The sequence below is a fragment of the Protopterus annectens genome, chromosome 2.part1 (assembly GCF_019279795.1).
Source record: "Protopterus annectens isolate FY-2018-M chromosome 2.part1, PAN1.0, whole genome shotgun sequence".
NCBI classification, from domain to species: Eukaryota; Metazoa; Chordata; order Ceratodontiformes; family Protopteridae; genus Protopterus; species Protopterus annectens.
In genome coordinates this window covers 562,282,375-562,306,538 of record NC_056729.1, presented here as the reverse complement: position 1 = coordinate 562,306,538, position 24,164 = coordinate 562,282,375, and the positions used below count along the sequence as shown (strand labels likewise).

Here is a 24,164-nt window from a genome sequence, read left to right as displayed (position 1 = left end):
TGGTAATGCCTCTGGGATTTCTAGCCACTTTGGACATAAAGGATGCCTATCTACACATCCCAATAAGGCCCAACTACAGGAAATACGTACAGTTTTCTGTGGGTTCCTTACATTTTCAGTTCTCTGCCTTACCCTTTGGACTCTCTACAGCTCCTAGGGTATTCACCAAGTGTCTGGCTCCAGTTATTGCCTATTGCAGGGTCCAAGGGATCCAAATATTTCCATACTTGGACGACCTCTTGTTACAGTCATAATATTCCAGATCCCTACACCACCAACTACACAAAGTTATCTCAATCCTGCAGGTACTGGTATCCAGCATCAATTACCCGAAGTCCAATCTGAATCCCTCCCAGGACGAAGTTTTCCTGGGGTGCAGAATAAGGACAGATGTCATGAGACCATTCCTTCCACCCCAAAAAGTGGAAAATCTAAAACAGTACCTGTCCTCTGTCCTCCACACCACTGCTGTGACAGCCAGAGAGTATCTCAAGTTACTGGGTCACATGGCTTCCAATATCCCAATGCTGCCATTGGCAAGACTCCACATGAGACAATTGCATTAGTACCTGAGGTCTGCATGGACCCAGCATTCACACCTCTTGGACTTCAACATTCCCTTCCTTCCGTGAGTGAGGAAGGAGATCCTCTGGTGTTTGGAGCAAATCACATTCAACCCAGGACTCTCCTTACAGCCCCTTCAGGAGGTGTACACAGATGCCTCAGATCTGGGCTGGGGAACTGCTTTAGCACCCTGAGAGTGCAGGGTGCCTGGTCAGACACACCTACAGGTGGGAGCAGATCAACATTAGGGAAATGAGAGCAATCTTATTTGCCTTGAGAGCTTTTCTGCATATCATAAAACAAGACCCCCTGAAATTAACAGACAACACTCTGTTCTGTGGTATATGAACAAACAGGGGAGAACAAAATCCTACTGGTGGCCCAGCAGGAAGTCTCCCTGCAGGCAGTTTATATCTCTTCAGCACAGAACACTCAGGGAGACACCCTGAGCGGGTCCATGTCACAATCCCATGAATAGATGCTTCACAGGGATGTGTTCCTGGACTTTGTCCACAAGTGGGGTACACCACAAATAGATGTTTGCCTCCCCTCTGAACAGACAACTACCACTATTTTGCACCAGGCTACCCAGCCCCCTAGTTTGGCCAGTGGACACCTTTTCAGTCTCTTGGAAGGGGATGTTTCTGTATGCATTCCCCCCTTCCCACGCCTTCAAAAAGTCCTACTGAAAATAGGTTCATAGGTAGGTACTAGGTTATTGGCCCTAAGGCCTATATAAGCCTAGCCAAAAAGGTACCCTGGCTTTCGCCACCCAAGAAAATTATTTTCCTGTGCCCCTATCGAGCAGAGCCACAGAAGTGATCCTCGGGGTGAATTTCCTATTTCCCATCCAATCATCAAGATTTCTCTTGAAGAGTGCTAATGAGGAGCTTTGTTTAATATAGATAAGTAGTTTGTTCCAGAGTACAGGAAGTCTCTGGGGCATAAATCTATCCCTTCAGCATGTTCTGTTTATTGTGGTGACCAGGTTTAGGTCCCTAGAGTGTGTAGCTTGGAGGGATTGGGATTTCTTTGTGGAGCATGTCCAACAGCTCTGGGTTTGATATAGCTTTGTATGTTAGGCAGAGATCGCCTCTGAGTAGGCGATATGCAACGGAATAAAGCTGGAGTTTTTTGAGACTGTATGCGTAAGGCATCTGTTTGAAGCCGGTAATCCTCTTTGTGAGGTATTTCTTTGGCCTTTCCAATTGTTGTAGATGTCTTGTGAGGTACATACCAAAAGGGGCGTTGTACTCTATAATGGGTCTAATGAGTGACGAGTAAAGGGGTACAATGACCTCTTTTTTCCTGGATGAGAAACCTTTTCTGATGAGGTGTGCCACATAGAAGGATTTCCGGACTACTGTGGCGATGCGATTATCAAAGGAGAGACTACTGTCCACCTGTGTCCCAAGGTCTCTTACCACACTTCGGTGTTAAGTAGACTACCTCATATGTGGTAGTTCATGGGTACAGAGTTTTTACCAAAGGGGATGACGATGCACTTTTTGCATTGAGCTTGAGGCCATGGCTTTGACACCAGGCAGCTGTCTCAGTGAGGCCCTTTTGTACAATGTCCACATTGTTAGGAGTTTAGATTATGGCTCCTAGTTTGCAGTCATCTGTGAACTTCTTTAGCCAAAGACCTTCTCTGTTAGCCTGTACTTCAGAGAAGTAGATACCAAACAGGAGAGGACCCAGGACTGAACCCTGTGGTACTCCACTTGTCACTGGTCTGAAGTTGGATTTGGAGTCTGCTACTTTCAGTGTGGGTTCTGTCATTGAGCCAGTTGGCAACCCATCTTATGACATAGGGATTTATACCTAGTTTAGTGAGTTTATCTATAATTCCAGAGTGGGGCATCGTGTCGAAAGCCTTGGCGAGATCTAGATAGGCTGTGTGGAACCACCTTACCTTCATCTATGGCTTTGGCGACTCCTTCAAAAAATTCAATCAGGTTTAGGAGACATGATGATCTGCCTTTTACAAACCCGAACTGGGTGGGGTCCAGAGTTTGGCGATTACCAATGTCTTTGTTTATAAGTTCCATGATGATACGTTCCATGGCCTTGCAGACCAGGCTCGTCAGGCTAATGGGGCGGTAGTTCCCGTGGTCCATGGTGGCTCCCCCTTTGTGGAGTCGGATAACCATCGCTGTGTGCCATTCATTGGGCACAAAGCCTGAGGTGAGGCTATGATTGAACATGGTACTTAGGTGGGGTGCCATTTCGTTCTGCAGTTTGTGTAGAATGCAGCTTGGGATGTTGTCAGGTCCCATGGATGCTGTGTTCTTGGCTTTTGAAGAGTGTGTTTTTTACCTGTGCAGCCGTGTTTACGGGAACTTTGCTTTCTTCCGGTATAGAGATGGACCCTGTAGGGGGTGAGAGGGGGGTAAAGTTAGCATTGAACCTGTCTGCCAGGATGCTGGCAATATCAGTTGGTTCTGTATATTTAGTGCCATTGTGCTGCAACTCAGAACAGATGTGAGTGTTGCCATTGAGATTCTTGACATAGCTATAGAATGCTTTGTGGTTGTCTTTAGAATCAGTGGCAATTTTGTTTTCGTAACTAGCTTTGGATGATTTTACTTAGGCTGACCAGGGAATTCCTCCAATCATGGGATTTTACTTTTTTTTTTTTTTTGGCAACAGTTTCTTTCTTCTGTTGAAGCTTTGAAAATTAGAGCAATGGTTACCAACACATGGGACCTAGGATATTTTTGAGCTCAGGACCCAAAACTAAGTACTAAACCAAGAACCACTTTTACTAGGTGTGCAAATTTAAAGTACTGGTTTGAAAAACCTTGTAACAACAAAAGGACAAAAGGCTTGGATCTACCATGTCGAAGTTTAACATGTGTAAAGTTTGCAAATGCATCAATACAGGCCCCTATGTGATGCTAGAAGGGTACTGTCCCATGTCTTGGCCACTGTAACACTTCTTCTTTCAGCTTTTTCCCGGTTAGGGGTCGCCACAGCGGAGCACCTGTCCGCTCGTGATTGGCAGTGGAGTTTTACAGTGTCGAGTTGCCAGCCCGGCGCCCAACCTTCCATAGAAGACACACACACACACACACACACACACACACACACACACACACACACACACTCACAGGGCCAATTGAGTGTGTCCAATCCACCTACAGCATGTCTTTGGGATGTGGGAGGAAACCGGAGCACCCGGGGGAAACCCACACGACCACAGGGAGGACATGCAGACTCCGCACAGAAGGCACCCCAGCCAAGAATCGAACCAGAGAACCTCTTGTTGTGAGGCAGCAATGCTAACCGCTGCACCACCGTGGCCGCCCGGCCACTGTAACACTAAGATGGTGATATATGTGGTAACATGTTGTCTTGCCCAGCTTTTTACATGGGCAAAACCACTAGAAAATAATTTTGGAACATGTTAGGCACATTCATTGGAAAAGGAATGAAAGTGCATTGTACAATCACTGTGTGGGATGTGATAGTTTCAAAAAAGTTTATTTTTTCGTGTTACTGACAGGGTGATTGATTATGGTAGAGGTGGTGACTTGAAAACTTACTTGGAAAAGTTAGAAGAATTAGATTGACAGTTTAGGACTAATGCTACAATGTTCCCTGATATTTTCTTTAAGTTCAGTGTTGAAATTAAAGGCAGCTCAGATTTGATCTATATGTTACAAATGTTTGGAACAAAACATAAGTATTGGATATTCAAAAGTTTATTAACTTCATTTTACTTTATTATTTTTTATGATTGTTGTGTTTAAGAATGAGATAAAGTATTGATTAGTGAGGTTTTCAAATGTAAAGGTGTATGAGACAGTTTTTAAAGCTTGTGGTTTAAGTTATCTAAAAGGAACTACATCATTAACTCATCTTGTGATGTGATTTTAAGTATTTATGGGTGGGTCTAATGTGGTTAATTTACTCTGATGAAGCCCTGAGGTTACAGGGTGGAAGCACTTGGTGACATTTACTATTAAAGTTTTTCCAGTTTATTGATTGTGGTCGCACCGCTGTGGTGGCGTTTTTATTTTCTTTTGTATTTATATTATAGTTTTCACTGTTTTGGGCGTATTTTCTTTTATTTATTATAGAAACTACCCTGCTGTGGCCTCCTTTGTGAGACGTACTCCTCAGCCTTCCTCTTCCTCCTCTTCCAGGTCCAGGAGACTGGCTAGAAGATCTACCAACTCCAGATCCTCTGCTCCACCTCATCAACCCAGACAGCCCTTTCAGGACAGAGGAGATCCCAGTTGTGTGACTGTCTTGCCCACCTTTCCCACTATCTTCCCCTTTGGCAATCCATCACTTCAGACCAATGGGTTTTAAATATTATTCAAAAAGGGTACTTCCTATCCCGGAAAGAGAAGCCACCCAGAAGAGGCATTCCTCTCATCCCCAGAAACCAGGCCCATCTCATGCCACAAGTTCTGGCAGACCTTTTAAAACTATGCACCATGGAACCTGTCCCTCCAGGACAGGAAGGGAAGGGGTTTTACTCCTGCCTCTTCCTGGTCCCCAAAAAAGATTGCCCCTGGAGACCCATCTTAGACCTGTCCTTCCTAAACCTCTGTCTTCAGGTACCATCTTTCAAAATGCTCTCTCTTCCCACTCTGCTGCCCCTCATTCCAGCCAAGGCCCTCATGGCCACCCCTGACCTAAAGGAAGCCTACCTGCACATACCCATCAGGAATTCCCACAGACAATTCCTGCATTTCTCTGGACCTGCCTCTCATTTCCAATTTACTGCCTTGCCCTTTGGTTTATCCATGGCCCCCCAAGTCTTTATAAAGTGCCTGGCTCCAGCCATTGCCTTCTGCAGAACTCAGGGTACACAGAATTACCATTATTTGGATGACATCCTGATACTGGCAGAGTCCAGGGATGCTCTATTGAAGCATCTACATTTCACCATGTCCCTTCTGCAGAACCTAGGATTCACCATCAATCTCCCCAAATCCTTTATGATCCCAAGCCAGGACAACTTTTTCCTAGGTTGCAGAATCAGAACAGACACAATGAAGGCCTTTCTACCACAGGACAAGGTTCTTTCTTTGACTTCCCACTTCCAGGAAGCTCTGCTATCCCAAAAGGTGATGGCAAGGTAATTTTTTCGTCTCCTGGGTTTAATGGCAGCGACCATCCCCATGCTACCACTGGCAAGAATGCACATGCGCAAGTTAAAGTGGTTCCTTCATCCCCTAGAGTAGGGCATCTCCCTCCTTCCCTGTCTGAAAACAGAAATCTGTTGGTGGATCCAGCAAGTACAACTGAACCAAGGGCTCCCACTACAACCACCCACCCCAACCAAAATAATGCATACAGATGCCTCAGATTTAGGTTGGGGAGCAACTCTGGCCTCTTACAGGATTCAGGAAAAGTGGCATCCCTCTCTTCAGGCCAAACACATCAATATCAGGGAAATTACAGCAGTCTTCGTAGCTCTAAAGACCTTCACCCCCCCCCCCTTCTGGTTCCAGGGGTGCTCCAGATTGTCACTGGCAACACTACTGTGATGTGGTACTTCAACAAGCAGGGAGGAACAAAGGCCTATCATCTGTGCAGATTATCCCTGCTGATATGGGATTTAGCCTCTCATCTCAACTTAGTCCTGCAAGCAGCCTACATCCCCTCACATGACAACCACCAAGCAGATCTCTCTAGCAGGACCTCCTCACCTCAGCACGAATGGATGCTAAGCAGGGAGGTCTTAGACGTAGTCCACCGGTGGGGTGCTCCAGAAATAGGCCTGCTTCCCTCACCCCAGAACAGGCAACTGCAGAACCTCTGCTCAAAAACCCACTCCCCTCTAGCTTGGAGAGTGGACGCTTTCAGCTTCTCTTGGGAGGGGAGTTCCTTTTATGCCTCCCTCCCCCATTCCCACTGCTTCAGAAAGTCGTCCTGAAAATTCAGAAGGACAAACCAAAAATCTTGTTAGTGACTCCCTACTTGCCAAGGAAGCACTGATTCCCCCTACTTCACAAACTAGCCAAGGGCAATCACTTCAAGTTACCCAACAAGATGGACCTACTTACACAAGACAAAGGAACTCTCCTACAACCCCCACTTACAGATGTTGTCTCTGACTCTGTGGGTGATAAACTTTTGATCTCTTTCAGACACCACTACTCAGAGGATGTGCTTTCAGTCCTAAGGGAGGCAAGGAAACCTACCACCAGAAAATCTTACCTGGCTAAGTGGGAAAGATTTGCAAAATGGTGTCTGAACAAGGGAAGGGACCCCAGCTCCGCTGAGGTTCCCCTGGTTCTAAACTACCTGTGTCAATAGATAGAGTGGGCTTTCTTATTCTTCTGTAAAAGTACACCTCTCTGCCATATCTGCCTGCCTGCCTCTGGAACCCCCCTTGCTTGCCAGGCTCGACTTAAAGGTCTTCCTTAAAGTGGTCTTAAACATGAGACCACCTAGGAAACCTACCCCCCCCCCCCGCCTTGGAACCTTAATTACATCTTGGAGAAATTAACCCAGCACCCCTTTGAACCGGCTGGGCCTTCTTCCTTGCAGATGTGCACATGGAAGATGGTCCTGCTGGTGGCTATCACAGCCAATTGCAGGCCTTAATGACCTGTCCCCCCTACACTGTCATCCACAAAGATGGTGTCCCTGCAAACCAACCCCTCCTTTATGCCTAAGGTGGTCAATGACCTCGCTCTTAACCAATCCATTCATCTACCCACCTTCTTCCCCTCACCTTGTAACAAAGGGGAGAGCATACTGCACTCCCTGGACATGCACAGACAACTTAGGTTTTACCTGGACAAGACCAAAACCATCAGGAAGACTAACCAGCTCTGTCTCCTTCCACTCCAGAGCCCTGGGCAAGACCATCTCCAAGCAAACCCTCACATGGTGGATCAGAAAAGCTATTTGCTTCTGCTACTCCCATCATGAAAAGGAACCCCCAGGGGGAATCAAGGCCCATTCCACTAGAGCTGTGGCCACCTCAAGGGGTTTCATGAAGAGCCTAGATGCAGCATCCATTTTGCAAGCAGCCACTTGGGTCACTATCCACACTTCACCAAGCATTACAAACTGGACCAAGTTTCCAGAGCAAGGACAGGATTTGCCAGGGCAATCCTGCAAGGTCTTGTAGAACCCTCTTAATCTACCACCACCCTCTCATCCACATAAGCTGTGGTATGCTCCCACATCTAGAATACTGCAACATAGGAATAGAAGGACTTAGACTAGCTGTGTAAAATCTTACTATAACCATAGATGTCCTGCTCTTGAATGTTGCAGTATTCCTTCTCTCCCCAGGTCCTATTCCTTACCTGTACTACCTACATTACTGTAGGTCTCCAAGTCACACACCTGGAAACAACTGGCATTCCTCCTGCTGAGCCGCCTTCTCTGTCTGCTGGCCTTCAAGTTCTGAGGATTGTGCATGCAGACATCACATTTAAGGCCCCTGGTTTATGGCCCTACGTGTGACTTCCCACATACACTGCAACAACCAAGCTGAAGCTTTTTTATAGGAGTCTACTTACGACTCACCTGAGGGCATGAAATCCCACACTTAGAATACTGCAACATGGAAAAGGACATCTGTGGTTATGGTAAGATTTTACCCAACTATTCTTTCTCCATTCATGAAGTATGAAGCCTGTTTGGAGTCTACAGTTAAGTAGTAATTCCAGAGGCCCTGATTGGTCATGTTTCATGCTATTTAGAAGGCATCCTGGGATATTGTCTGGGTCCACTAATGCAGTGTTCTTGGTCTTGGAGCATTAAGGACCTGTTCCCTAGTGATAGTAGGAGGAGTTATATTTGATGGTATTTCCCGAGGGAAGGTTGAGGGGGAAAGTTTGAGCTGAATTTTCCTCATTTCAGAACTTAAGCAATCCATGCACTACAAATTCCTAGTGAAGTTTAATGTACTTGGCATAGTTTAGTAACACAGATAAACAGCGGACTACCATGAAATGCTTGCTTTTCTGTATCTACAGCTTCACAGATGTGCAGATTATACCAAATTTTTTATTTTTTTTTGCAGCACTAATTCCTTGCAGTATAACACACACACAGTAAAGTAGGGCTGTTGAGGTGATTCACACATCTGTAGTTTTCTCCCTAAAAGTGATCAGTCACTTCACTCATAGACAATGATTGATTAATTTTACATCAGTTTTTAACAGTGTATGCCAAGCACTGTACACCTTACTGAGAATCTTAACCTGTTTCATCTTTTGTTACCTTTCAGTTGACTGTAGCTGTCATTGTCTGACTGTGCAGCATTTTAGTTAGTTTGTAATAAAATCTGCTGCAGACTACAGGAAACATGCCAACCCATTACAAAGTGTTTGTCCTCTAATACAGCATCAAGAGGCAGGGCTGGATAACATGGAATCGAAGTAATAGGACACTTGCTCAGCAATACAGTAAACAGAAACACCAGTTTATTAAACATGGGACCACTGAAATAACTAAAGTAAAAACTACACACTTTTAGAACAAGAAAGCCCATTTTACAAAATGATGACATAATTATAAAAAAAAAAGAATGGTAAAAAAAAAATTTTCAACTTGATCTTTAAAATGTATTGGTCGTATTTGTTGGTGCATTACTGCATCTAATGGGCTAAGTGCAATGGTGCATTTTTGTCCTCCTTCCTCATTTTTGGGGGGCATTTTTTAATGAAAAGCTTTGCAAACATTTTATTGAACCATGACTTAAATGTTTTTTATCCCTCAGTGACATCACTGTGGGGATACCATGAGGTGTGTCCATAGACTTTAATGGACACATCTATGCACATGCATGTTGGTGCGCCCATTAAAGTCCATTAAACTCTGAGCTTTGGCCAGCTAAGACCTACATGAAATCAAATCAACTGTACGTATAAGTGAATTTAATTAAATCTTTACCTGCACTTTTTTCAAATAATACAGCATTTAAATTGATTTATTTGTGTTGCATTGAATACTATCTAGCTGGAAGTTGTGGCTGTTTTTTCAGTTAATACTTGTTAGAATTATTGAATAGCCAGTGATAAGTGAGGGTAGTTTACTTCATTATTTGGTTCCTGCCTTATATAAGTGATACATTTTGGATTATTTTCTGCTTAAACTCTGAGCTTTGGCCAGCTAAGACATACATGAAATCAAATCAACTGGACATATAAGTGAATTTAAGTAAATCTTTATCTGCACTTTTTTCAAATAATACAGCATTTAAATTGATTTATTTGTGTTGCATTGAATGCTGTCTAGCTGGAAGTTGTGGCTCTGTTTTTTTGTTAGTTCCGCACACACCCTCCCTGCTTTTGTTTTGGTATTAATGTTGGTTGCTTTGAAACTGCCCACCCCTCTTGTAAATTTGCATTTGGATACTCCTCCTGGGCCCATCTCATTTGCTTAATCAAAAAAAAAAAATTGCACTTTTCATCTGCTTTTACTGTATTTGTGTTTCTTCCTACTTTAATTTGCTTTTGCATCATCTTAAAAGTACTCAATCGTATTTATTACTGCTTGGTGTAACGGTCATTCTAAGCCTATTGGTTTAAGCACTTGGGCTTCAGACCAGTTGTTTTACATTAAGGTTTGTGGTTTGCACTGTTGTGGCAGGACAGGTAGCTTACATCCTTCTAAGTTGGAAACTGCTGAATGAAGGCTGATTGACTAAACGTGTATTAGTTCTGGTAAGCACTTGGGCTTTCAGGCCAGTTATTTTACATTAAGAAGGTTCGTGGTCTGCGCTCTTGTGGGAGGAGAGGCTGGACTCTGCCCTTCTGAGCTGGGAATTTCTGGTTAAAGCCTTATAGTGCCTGCATATTTGAACTGTTTCTTACTGAAATTGGTGTGCCTTGTTTTGCTGTAGCATAGACTAGATCCAGGCCTGCTGAATCTAGCTTTGTTAGCATAACTTGAGCACTAATCAGGCCTTCTTAAAAGTATTCAATTGTATTTATTACTGCTTGGTAGTAACCTGATTAAAGTGTAGCTATCATTCTAAGCCTTTTGGTTTAAGTATTTGGGCTTCAGACCAGTTGTTTTACATTAAGAAGGTTGGTGGTCTGCACTGTTGTGGCAGGACAGGTAGCTTACATCCTTCTAAGTTGGGAACTGCTGACTTGAAGGCTCAGTGTGTGAGGAGAGGCTGGACTCTACCCTTCTGAGCTGGGAATTTCTGGTTAAAGGCTTATAGTGCCTGCATATTTGAACTGTTTCTTACTGAAATTGGTGTGCCTTGTTTGCTGTAGCATAGACTAGATCCAGGCCTGCTGAATCTAGCTTTGTTTGTATAACTTGAGCACTAATCGAGGCCTTCTTTTTTGTAGAAGGTTCCTCTGCACCCCAGTGGCAGGAGTGTGCAGTTAGAACTTGTCTGATTGAAGACTACAGGAACAGGGCTCAGTTTTGAGATTTTTTTACTAGTTAATTGGGTAATTTGTTTAAAAGCCTTTTCGGATTGCTTGTAGTCACCTAAAGCTGTTTTAAGTGTATTTTTTTTTACTTTTTTTTTGCCTTATCTGTTAAAAAAAAATTTTCCCTTGTTTCCCACTTTTCTAAGCTAGTATAGTCCAGTTTTCAGGCTAGTGCTGAATTCAGGGTTGTTACAATTTTCTGAGTTGCCCATACCTTACTTGGATAGAGGGAGGTTTCTCTGCTCACCTGTGAGAGAGGAAGCTTTGAGCAGCCATCTGTCCCTGGAGGAGTGGTTCCAGCCCAGATGTTAGTAGTTTGTGGGCCATTTTGGGCTAATTTCTATCTTTTTCATTTCCCTGCTGTAAAAACTGCGTTTGCACAGTTTTGCACGTCCGGGCAATGCCGGTTAGCTAGGGCTAAATCCATCTCTGCTCCACCAAGTCTCCTCTTCAGGTTTTCCCTTGAAAGTAGTCTAACTCTCAACCTAAGCACTTAAAAAGCATCCTACAGTCCAGCACTTGCTCAGACCTAATAGCAAACAGTAATATACCCTGACACTAATTGCCCAGCAGGGCAAGGCTCATTATTCATCCCCTCACCAACTAAGCAGCTCACCCTACTATTCAGACATGACCAAAGGGCAATTGCAGGTATACTCTCCGGTCCAGATGGTGAACCTGGGTATCCTGAGGCAATGTTACAACTGCCTCATGTACACAGACAACCCTCTCCCTCCTACCACAAAACATTAACATATGTGAGAGATGCAATTATATAGCTAAATTGGAGACTAAGCTCTCTCCACCCAAGACTGGAAAAGGCAGTCATGAGGAGAAGGTTAACACTTGCACCACACCTCCAGCCTCACATAGACATACTAAACCAGCACTGGCAAAAAATACACACAAATACACAAAAGCATCACAGACCTCCAAAGCAGACACCCAAAAAAACTGCACCTCCCGTCATAAACCCGACAACACATAAAACAAAATCAGTGTGCCGCACAATCTCAGCCTTTAAGGCGAAATAACATAATATACCTAACACACTAGTAATAGGCGACTGTATAGTCAGGCACACTGACGTCCCACTCACTAGGCTGGACAAGGAGAAGGTTACTGTTAGCTGCCTGTCAGGAGCCAGAATCTGTCACATAACACAATTACTCAGGTCACTCCAGAACAAGTACAAATATGACTTTGTCATTGTTCATGTTGGTGTGAATGACCTGAGACGTACCTCCCTGGACTACATGAAAAGAGACATGGAAGAGCTCTCTGATCATGTAGCCCAGGCGGGTATGACCCTGACCCTGAGTAGCTTCCTGCCCTTACCAAAAATGATACTGCAGTATGAAGAAAAAATGATCATTTTCAACAATTGGCTAAGCTTCTGGTGTCATTCAAAGGTGATCCAATGTCTGTTAGCTTGGGACAACATGCTCGACAGGCCTCATTGCTTCGCAAGAGACTGCTTGCACCTGTCACCCCCTAGGCTTTCGAATACTGGCCAAGGCTCTTGCTGCCCCCATAGTGCTTTTTTTAGGCAAGGCTCAAAAGTCAAACCCACCTCCGTAAACAGCACAAATAAAAAAATGAGGCTTATGCTACTCAATGCCAGGAGTTTAACTTTCAAAATGCATGCGCTCGAAGCACTCCTCAGTATGGAGAACGCGACATCTGTGCAGTAACTGAAACCTGGCTCAAGGCTCCACAGAGCACTTCAGCACTACTGGGCTACAAATCATACCACACTTTCGGCCACAGAACATGGACCGAAACACAAAAGGAGGGTGGGTGTATCCATATTCATCAAGGATACCTACACCTCCAGGTTAGTGGCTGCAGCATGATACCTCCGAGATCATCCATGTGCAACTAACATCAGGCAAATCTGCACTGCAAATTGTGGCCTGCTACAGATCAACCTCCATGATGCAGGACCACCACTCCGCCTTTCTGGAGACACTGGAAAACATGAAGGTCCTACCGAACACCCTGATATTGGGCAATTTCAGTTACCCTACCGTTAACTGGGAAAACTACTCCAGTACAAACTCCCAGGTCCAGAGCTTCCTGGAATTTATCAACGCAAATGCCCTGGATCAGCTGGTAAACTCCCCTTCCAGAAGTGAAAACATATTGGACCTGGTCATCACCAACATAGGCGACAGGTATTCCACACCAGAGGTCAACCCGTCACTGGTTAGATCAGACCATAAACTAATCACTCTGGATGTCCACACCACACCACCACCTCCAACCAAGGAAACCACAGTGAAAAATGTTTCTATAGCAAACTTCACCTTACTTAAGACAGAGATGGTAAGTTTCACAGCCCCCACGCTAAAGAATAAGTGTCCAAGATACAGGAACCTTTACAAATGCACTCTATGAGCACCTACAGGGATGCAAGGATCGTGCCATCCCTAGCAAAACCAAGACTCACTCCCCTAAGAGAAGGAAACCAGTCTGGTGGACTCCTGCCATAAACAAGGCTATACAGTAGAAGGAGGAAACTAGTTCAGCAAAAAAGCAAATCCCAAGAAGGAAAGACATCCCTGATCAGTATCAGTAAGAAACCAAGGTCCCTCATAAAATCCTCCAAGGCTAACTTCGAAAGAAAAATAGCCAAGGATTTGAAAGATAACCACAAAGACATCTTTAGCTATGTCAAGAATCTAAGTGGCAACTCGCAGATATGCTCTGAGCTAGTGCAAAATAGCACAAAATATACTGAACCCACTGATATTGCCAACATCCTGGCAGATAGATTCAGTGCAAACTTCACCCCCCTCTCACCCCCAAAAGAGCTCACAACAATACAAGAAAAGTGTAGTGTCCCAGAAATCACAGGCGCACAGATGAAAACAGCCCTTTCAAAAGCCAAAAGCACAGCATTAATGGGGCCAGATGGTGTCCCAGGCTGCGTCTTGCACGAACTACAGAACAAACTAACCCCACACCTAAACCCACTGTTCAACCTCAGCCTCTCCACAGGCTATGTGCCCACTGAATGGCGCACAGCAACGGTTATTCCGCTCCACAAAGGAGGGGCCACAACTGACCCTGGTAACTATCGTCCCATAAGCCTGACTAGCCTAGTCTGCAAGGCTGTGGAGCGCATCATCATGGAACTCATTAAAAAAGACATTGGGAACCTCCACTTGACCCGACCCTGTTTGGCTTTAAGGGCAGATCATGCCTACTAAACCTGGTTGACTAATTCGAGACGGTCACCAAGGCCATAAATGAGGGGAAGGTAGTTCACACAGCCTACCTTGACCTCGCCAAGGCTTTTGACACCATTCCCCACTCAAGAATTAGAGAGAAACTCACCATCCTGAACATAAACCCCTACGTCACGAGATGGGTTGCCAACTGTTTACAGACAGAACTCACATGGTAAGGATAGCAGGCTCCAGGTCCGACTCTAAACCAGACACAAGTGGTGTCCCACAAGGCTCGGTCCTGGGACTCCTACTGTTCGGCATATACTTAGAAGTACAGGCAAACACAGGAGGAATATGGCTAACCAAGTTTGCCGATGACTGCAAACTGGGAGCCATAATTGACTCTCCGGCTGACACGGACATTCTCCAAAAGGGCCTTACTGAGACGGACAACTGGTGTCAGTCATGGTCCCAAGCTAAATGCCAAAAAATGCATAGTCATCCCGTTTGGGGAAAAACAAAACACCATGAATTACCACATAGGTGGCAGCTCCCTTAATACAGAAGAGGTAATAAGAGATCTGTGGACCCAGGTAAATAGTAATCTCTCCTTTGACAATCATATTGCCAAAGTAGTTAGGACATCCTTCTATGTAGTCCATCTAATTACTAAAGGGTTCGCATCTAAAAATAGAGGATGTTCTTCATCTCACATTGCTGCAGTCCTTACACTTGGGTAGTCCGCTGTCCTCGGTCGGCCCGAATATCAAAGTATAAGGCTGACGTCGGTCAAGGCGCATTTGACTGACATCAGGTCGTCAGGGTACAAATGCGCATGACCGACGTCATATCCTCAGTCTTTTTTGCCGCATGGTCCGATGCAGAAGCAGCATTGCAAGTGCCGGTTGGCGTTCTGAGATTTTTCGATTTCGAAGTTTCAGACCGAGTTCAAAGTTGGCTAAGTACCCCGTTGGGGAATATTTTAGTTTTTTCTTGCCTCAGTGATTTACCGGATGTCAGAAAAAGTCAATAATTGCATTTCTTGTGGGAAACAGATACCGCATAGAGATTATCATACTTTGTGTATTCCTTGCTTAGGGCCTGAGCACGACGTTGTTGGGTGTCGCTCTTGTGCTAGATTCAATAAACGCACTATAAAGAGAAGGTTGGATTGTGCCAGGTTAGTCTTTGAGAAGCGGTGCAATTATAAAATGCCGTCGGATGCTCAGACGCCCGCTTCTTCGAAGAAGCGCAAGGACAAAGCAGTTAAGCCTAGGCTAGAAGAACCGTCTGTACTGGACTCCGGTTCTTTAGAGGTGTCGGTGGAGCCGGTGGCTCCACCGGAGGTTTCTTTGTGTTCCCAGGGTGAGACTTTATTATTGCAAGATGTGGCCTCTCAGGAGGCAGGTCAGGCTGAGGGGGCTTCTCAGGTTACTATACTCCCCTCCCTTCCTAGGGTGGCTAGGCCCTCTCCTTCTGTTTCAAAGGCTTCTCCCAGGGGCAGGCCAGGTTCAGTTTCAGTTGGTGTCACCCCTAGTTCTTCTGGAACTGTGCCCAAGAAGCATATGCTTAAAATGGCAGAAGATTTGATTACTTTGATTAGGGGTTCTATGCCCCCTCCTGATAAGAGATCTAGGGTGGAGCCTGAGCTAGGGAGTTTTGAGCAGGCTTCAGATGTTTCAGAGTCTTCGGCTGAAGACTTGCAGGAGTACTCTCCTTATTCTGATTCTGATGTGGATGATTCTACTCCTTCTGCTTCTCCTCCTGAGGATTTTTCTTTTTCAGAAACTCTTCATTCCATGAGGGAGCATTTTAAGTGGGAAGGTCAGGACTTCTCTGATTCCAGGAAAAGGCTTAGGGAATTTTTGTTTTTACCCCAGCATAGGCCTTTGGCTATACCTCCTGTTTTGGATGTAGTGGAAGATGTTTTTACAGAAGCTTCTCTTAATCCTGATTCTTTGCCTCCTGCTCCTGTTAAACCAGATAGGTATTACAGGGTGCCTGAAGCTCATAAGTTTCTTTTTAAGAGTCCTAGGGCAGACCCAGAAACTGTTAGCCAGGGGCCTAAGGGTGTTAAGGCTTCTGTTGTAAAGAATCCGGTTCCTGCAGACAAAGAAGCCAGGGCCTTGGATAGATGGGGAAAGAAAGTTTATACTACTTCCACTCTTGCTATGAGGGCTTTGAATTGCCAGTTTCACATGTTGAAATACCAAAACTATCTCCTTTCACAATTGAAGGCTAAGGTTGATGCTCTGGCAGAAGGTATTGATTGTAAAGAGTTGCAAGATTTAGTACATGTTTCTGAACAGGTGGGTAAGCATTCTTTGCAATGTGGTTTTGATGCTGTACAGGCCTCGTCTAGGGTGGCTGCCACTGGGTCAGTTCTTCGCAGGCACGCCTGGCTGAGGGATCAGAATTTGTCTGACCATGTTAAAACAAGGATTTTAGATGCTCCTTTGCAATCTGACATGTTGTTTGGTTCTCCTGTTGAGGCAGTTTTAAAGAAAATGGAAGACAAGGCTAAGTCTATGCAGACTGTTAAAGATTTTTTGCAGGTCCAGCCTCCAAAGTTTAGTAGAAATTGGCCTACTAAGGGGTGGACGTATCCTTCTTATGATTCCCAGTCTAGGGGTAGATCTAGACGTGGTAGGGGTAGAGCTCAGGGCTCTTTCAGGCCTAGAACAGGGAGTTCTCCTGCACAGTCTTCGGGTGAGCGCAGGGGTCAGTCCTTTCGTAAACAGACCCAATGACCTACCTTTTCAGCTGCCAGAGCCTTCTCGTCTGGCAGCACCCTTGGGAGGAAGGTTGGCACTTTTCAAAGAAAATTTGAGTTTAATTACCCAAGACAGATGGGTATTGGATATCATACACCACGGTTACAGGTTTTATTTCCATACCTTGCCTCCTTTCAAAGGCATGCCAGACGTTCCTCCTCAACAAAGAATAGAGGCTCACAAGCAAGTTTCTCTGTTACTCCAAATAGGGGCCATACAGCCGGTCCCTATGCCAGAAGTGGGCCTAGGATTTTATTCTCGCCTGTTCCTAGTACCAAAGAAGGGGAACACGTGGAGACCAATTTTGGATTTATCTACCCTCAACACTTATCTGGACATTCCCAAGTTCAAAATGTTGACGTTACAGCAGCTTTTACCTCTGCTGGGCAAGGATCATTGGATGGTAACTTTGGATCTCAAGGAGGCTTACCTTCATGTTCCTATCAGACTAAGTTGCAGGAAGTATCTGCGTTTGAGCTGGGACTTCTCACTATCAGTTCTCTGCATTGCCCTTTGGCTTATCTACTGCGCCCAGAGTGTTCACGAAAGTTCTGGCTCCAGTGATAGCCTTCTTCAGGCTAAAAGGAATACAGATCTATCCTTATTTGGACGACTGCCTGATTCTGGCTCAAGGAAGGAAGAGCTTCTTCATCATTTGGAATATGTGATAGCAGTGCTAAGATGCCTGGGGTATTCTGTGAACGAAATAAAGTCCAGTCTAGTACCCTCTCAGGACATGTGCTTTCTGGGTGTGAGACTGAATACAGCATCCCAGATGGCCTTTTAACCCCGGACAAACAAAAGAGTCTATCCCTTTACTTCCATCAACTATCTCATCAGTCCGGGCTGACTGCAAGGACAGTCCTTCAAGCCTTAGGGTTCATGGCATCTTGTATTCTGGTGCTTCCCAATGCCAAACTGCATATGAGGAAGCTACAATGGTATCTCAAAAATGTATGGACACAGCACTGCCAGGATCTAGACACTGTCATTCAAATAATACCTTGCATTCAAAAGGAATTTTTGTGGTGGGCTCAGGAATGTCACCTAAACAAGGGACTCTCTGTGACCCGGCCAGAGGCGAGTCAGATTTTAACGACAGATGCCTAAGACAAAGCTTGGGGAGCTCATCTAAATGGAAAATGGATACAAGACAAGTGGCCTGCCAGACTACAACATCTACATATCAACCTGAAGGAGATGTTAGCAGTCCAATTTGCATTAATAGCTTTCAAGGATTTACTTCTTCCAGGGCAGGTGTTGATTCTAACAGACAACACAACTGTCATGTGGTACATCAACAAGCAAGGGGAACGATTCTTATCCTCTATGCAGGCAAGCAATGATTTTGTGGGAGACTGCTCTCAGTTTACAGCTCAATCTTCAGGCAAGGTTTCTGCCAGGAGCACAGAACTCCTTAGCAGATGTGTTGAGCAGACGAATTATGGATCCCCACGAGTGGAAATTGGATCCTCATGTATTTCAGAAATTGACAGTGTCATGGGGAACTCCAGACATAGATCTGTTCGCTTCTCCACTAAACCATCAGCTGCCAAAGTTTTGCACAAAAAGGTTTCATCCCACAGCTTGGAAAGTGGATGCTCTTTCTTTCAATTGGAGCAATCTTCATGTGTATGCCTTTCCACCTCTGCCTCTCCTCCCAAAGGTACTTCTAAAGGTCAGACAGGACAAGCCAAGGATGATTTTAATAGCTCCAGATTGGCCTCGACAGCACTGGTACCCATTACTGAGAAGTCTGGTACGGAAGCCTCCATGGCCTTTGCCTTCGATTCCACACCTGCTGTCACAGGAGGACAGCCATTTGCTGAATGTCAAACTTCACTCTCTTCACCTAACAGCCTGGCATATTCTGTTTTGAACCATAGAGGGTCTCAACTTCCACAACAAGTTTTGAATGTGATTTTGGAAGCTAGAAGGCCTAGTACAAGGAAAGTGTAGGCAGATAAATGGAAGAGATTTTTATTTTGGAGTGCAGCAAAAGAATTTGATGTTTCTGAGCCTAATTTGAGTGTGGCTCTTCAATATCTTACTGAGTTACTGGACAAAGGTTTGTCTTTCTCTTCTATTAAGGTTCATGCTGCAGCAATTTCGGCTCACTATGATTGTGACCCACCATTGTTTTCTCATCCTTTGTTCAAGCAATTTCTTAGAGGGGCAAAGAATATAAGACCCCCACGAAAAGCTCCTGCTCCTGCTTGGGATCTCAATTTTGTGTTGGAGAAACTCACTCTACAACCTTTTGAGCCTGCAGCTACGTCTGAGTTGAAATATTTATCATGGAAGACTGCTTTTTTGTTGGCTATTACCTCTGCAAGAAGGGTTTCTGAATTGCAGGCCCTTATGGCGGTTGAGCCTTTCTTGATTTTCCATAAGGATAGGGTATCATTACGTACTAATCCTTCTTTTATGCCTAAGGTGGTTTCTAGTGTGGCTTTAAACCAAACTATTCATTTGCCTACTTTTTATGCAAATCCCCAAAATAAAGGGGAAAAGATTTTGCACACTTTAGATGTACACAGGCAGTTCGTTATTATTTGGACAGAACTAAAGGGTTCAGGCAGTCTCAGCAGTTGTTTGTTTCTTTTGCTTTGAGTTCTCAGGGCAAGCCTGTGTCAAAACAAACTATTTCTAAGTGGATTGGGTTTTGCATTGCTTTCTGTTATTCCCATCATGGCAAGGAGATTCCAGCTGGGATTAGGCCTCATTCCACTAGGGCTACTGCCACTTCAACAGCTTTTTGAGGGAGTGGCAACCAAGGATATTTTGGAGGCAGCTACTTGGAGTTCAGTGCATACTTTCTCTAGGCATTATCACCTGCCACTTTACTCTAAATCCAGGGCTGGTTTTGCCACTGCTGTTTTGCAGGGCATTTTGGCAGCTCCTGCTTCCTTGTAGTTTAGCCATCCTCCCTTACCTCTGCTTTGGGATTCTACCCAAGTGTAAGGACTGCAGCAATGTGAGATGAAGAACCTAGTACAGTTTTGTACCTACCATAAATGTAGATGTTCGAAGATCCACATTGCTGCAGTCCAATTTACCCTCCCTCCTTCCCCTCTGCAGTTAGAGGTGGTTGTGTGGGTTGGGTTGTACATATTGTGTATATTGTATATATTGTACATATATTTAGTGCAAGGGTGGTTGGTTGGTTGTTTGCTGTCTTTTGGTTTTGACCTTTATTTTTAGGGTCTTCTGACATCTGGGGCAAGAAAAGACTGAGGATATGACGTCGGTCATGCGCATTTGTACCCTGACGTCCTGATGTCAGTCAAATGCGCCTTGACCGACGTCAGCCTTATACTTTGATATTCGGGCCGACCGAGGACAGCGGACTACCCAAGTGTAAGGACTGCAGCAATGTGGATCTTCGAACATCTACATTTATGGTAGGTACAAAACTGTACTTTATAGTGCCCTTCTACTCGTCACTCATCAGACCCATTATAGATTACAATGCCCCATTTGTGATGTACCTCACAAGACACTTCCAACAGCTGGAAAGACCACAAAAGTACCTCACCAAGAGGATTTACTGGTCTCAAACATATGTCCTATTCAGCCCGACTGGAAAAACTCCAGCTGTACTGATTGGCATATCGCTTACTCAGAGGTGATCTCTGCCTGACTTACAAAAGCCATGTCCAACTCAGAATTGATGGACATGCTCCACCTATAGAAATCCAAGTCACTGCGAGCCCACTCGCTCTAGTGAGCTAAACCTTGCCACAACAATAAATAGAACATGCTGGAGGGATAGATTCCTGTCACAGAGACTCCCCATGCCTTGGAACAAAATTCCTAACTACATTAGGCAGAGCCCCTCACTAACACTCTTCGAGAAACCTTGACGAGTGGATGGGTAACAGAAAATACACCCCTGGGAGCACTTCATTGGCTCTTCTTGACATAGGCTCATTTAATTAATCAATGGGGCGGCGAAAGCTGACACTCTGGCTAGGCTTATAAATGCCCTCGGGCAGATGGCCTAGTACCCTACCTATGAACCTATACACTTCAGGCTTTCCTTGGGCTGAAGTCACAGAGGTTAAAGTTTGCATTTTGTCCCATATGACAGGCTCATAGGTTTAGTAGTATATTTAAAAGCCCCCCCCCCCCCCCCAAGCCATCTGCATCCACAAGCATTTGCCAAGGGAGAAAACATGCATTTTGACACTCTCTTCCATGATGGAAAGGTAAGGAAAATAACATGGCTAATGCACTTTAATGTTGTTGTGTGTCATCTTGTGAATTATTAATGCAGGTGATCTGACTAGTAACCAAAGCTTTAATGTATTGTGCTGGTTTTGCATTTTTATCTCTTTCATTGTTTCTTATTGTTGGCATCTTCTGGTGAATATTAAAGTGGGTAAACTGACTGGTAGATGGCATTTTATAATTGTGATGATCTTACTTTTCTGCATTTTCATGTCTATACCATGTGTGTGATGTACTACATCATCCTACATCTAAAAACATTTTTGATTGAAGGTGTAAAAATCAATAGAAGTTCCATAGTATGACAGCATACAATTCCAGTGATGTCTTTTCTTGGTGCATTCCAACTTTAAAAAAGTGTTAAGGGGACTACTGACGTTTAAGCACATTTTAAGTATTTCTGACTGTAGACTGCTTGAGCACGAGTAATACTCCGTGGAAAGGAAGGCTAGTGTAATTTGCAACACTTTGGTATTTTTCTTGGTCACACTGACTTATTTTTTAGCAAAGGCTAAAAATGGGCAGTAGTTTTCTTCAATGCCACACACTTAGCCTTGCACTTATAGAGTTTCATGTATGTAATGGCATTGTAATGATGCTTCATATCATGGAAGTAAAATGTATTATTTTGTCTTTATTTCCAGGTCATGCAGCTGCTGAAGAAGAAGCCAGAAAAGCACATCAGTTATGGCTTTGCATGGAAGGTTTGAAGCACACAATGAAAACTGCTTCTAATGATAGCCCTACTGAACCTCTTGACCCAGCCATCCAGGCATTGGCAGTCAGTTGCCCAGATAATAAATTCACCCAGGCCTTAATTTCAGCACTTCCTCCGGAGTCCCTCGCACGTGGAGTCTACAGTGAAGAATCTCTAAGAGTACGTTTTCATAGGATCCGTAAACAAGCAAGACAAGTGGCCTTGATTGATGAAACACACAACACCCTATACCAGTATTTCCTATCTTACTTGCAGGCCTTGTTACTTTTTGAACCCAAGGAACGACTGCCACCATCTGAGCTAAACCCAGAAGACCTGAACCCATTTAATCTGCTCTCATATGCCTCTTACTGCATTGAGCGTGGAGACCTAGAGTTGGCTGCGAAGTTTGTCAACCAGCTACAAGGGGAACCAAGACGGGTAGCACAGGACTGGTTAACTGAAGCTCGTCTGACACTAGAAACTAAACAGATTGTGGAAATACTGTCAGCTTATGCAAATGCAGTAGGCCTAGGGACAACTAAAGTGGAATAAGTTCTCTTTTTGTGGCTGACTTATTATTGGAATCACTTGCATTGAATTACTTGTGTATCACCTTCAGTTTATTATCAAGCCTATACTTAACCAGTTATAAAACATTTTTTAGCCCATTTGATCAGTACTGCACTACAGTCTGCTCTTTGGCATGTGGCCAGTGACCTCAGTGTTGCAACATGGCTTTAATGTTTTTTTTATTTTATTATCACCACCACTTGATATAACAATGTGTGTTTTAATAATCAGGCTTGTGAACATACCAAAATATTTCAGTACGTCCAACTTAAGTTGCGTCCCTTTTATTGAATCTCAATAAAAATAGACATTAAAGGCATTTTTCTAGTTTCTTTTGCAGCAGTCTAGTTATGTTAAAGGACAAGTGCATGCCAACAGCAGAGGACCACCTTAAAGGTCACTGGAGTAGAACATTCAGATGTTCTTTCTTCCAGGTCCGAGGAGTATTCCTTGGTGTGACTGTCTACATGAAATGTGCATGCAGCCCAAGTTCGCTTCGGTTTTGTTTTTTTTTTTTTTTTGTTTTTTTTTTTGCTTCTGAAGTATAGTATCCTTTGCAACTTGGGCAGTCCATCATCTGCTTCCTTTTCTGAGAGAACTTTTTTGTTTTCAGTATTCAGCGTATACAGAGTTTTAAAATTTCTACTTGTGATTTTTTTCTAGTTATGGGTATTTTTGTCAACACAGTGTAACTTTAAGTAAAAAATACCTTAAAATGCACCAGAACCTCTAGGTTTTTCATTGTGCAGTATAGTCTTCTGTCCTTGGCACAGTAGAAATCTGCTTAAACCTTAATGGGAAAACTAGACCTTCCTTTATGTTTTACCTCCTGTGAGAAGCGAAGAAAAAATAGCATGGGGAGTTTTCAAAACACTACAAAAAGGCATAGGGCTGTGGAAAAGCCTTTCAGGTTTTAGGGACACAGCACCATTAAACTAGGACACTTGCCAAAAATCCTGCTCTGTCCTCCTTCCTCTTGTAACCCCACCCCCTTTCCTTCTGTTTCAGTTGCTCCTGCTCAAACCATTGTTATTTCAGAGGAGATGTGGTTTCTGAAAAGGCTGCTTTAGTGACCGAATTTATAGCAGCATCAGTGCTGGAGTATTTGGCAAAAGACTCCAAATTTATAGTTTGAGGAAAAAAATTGCTCCAGATGGACAGAGGTTCAGTGTCAGCACCAGCCATTCAGCTTGATTTTTTAGTTCATCTTGTGGTGATTCCCCTAGCTCTGTCCTAGTAGAAGTTAAGCTGCTAACCATTATTGTGGGACCATCCAGTAGTCAAGCATCTGTCTACATGACATCCAAGAACCACCCTACAACTAGTTATTGGAAAAGATGGTGAATGATCTGTTGTCTGAGGTTAGGATGTCAGCTACATAAACACTCAAGGTATTCTCAGCTGCTTTTGATTATAAAATGTGCAGAGATGTTTTGTATTGTAGTTCATTAATTAGCTCAGCATACTTTTCTCTTGGAGGTCTCATAACCATTCAGAACATACCCAGAGGCTGGTCTCTCTCTTATTTTTTCCTTTATCGTACTGCTATTCTTTGAACTGTAGAGTTTATAGGTTCATACTATAGGCCCTAGGGCGTATAGAAGCCTAGCCAAAAAGGTACCCTGGCTTTCACCACCCAAGAAAATTATTTTTCTGTGCCCCTTTTGAGCAGAGCCATAGAGGTGATCCCCTGGGTGAATTTCTTATTTCACATCCAATCATCAATATTTTGCTTGAAGTGTGCTAATAAGGAGCTCTGTGTGATATAGAT

At 44.1% G+C, this 24,164-nt stretch overlaps 1 protein-coding gene across 1 annotated transcript in view; it reads left to right on the top strand.

Annotated features, from left to right (window-relative positions):
• Positions 1–22,712, top strand: part of IMMT (inner membrane mitochondrial protein) — a 1,103,717-nt gene extending 1,081,005 nt beyond the window's left edge. Inside the window, exon 15 of the mRNA XM_044062331.1 lies at positions 21,768–22,712. Within this exon, the coding sequence (XP_043918266.1) occupies positions 21,768–22,375 (608 nt within the window). The 3' untranslated portion in view covers positions 22,376–22,712. The remainder of the gene's footprint in view (positions 1–21,767) is intronic.
• Positions 22,713–24,164: the final 1,452 nt, after the last annotated feature.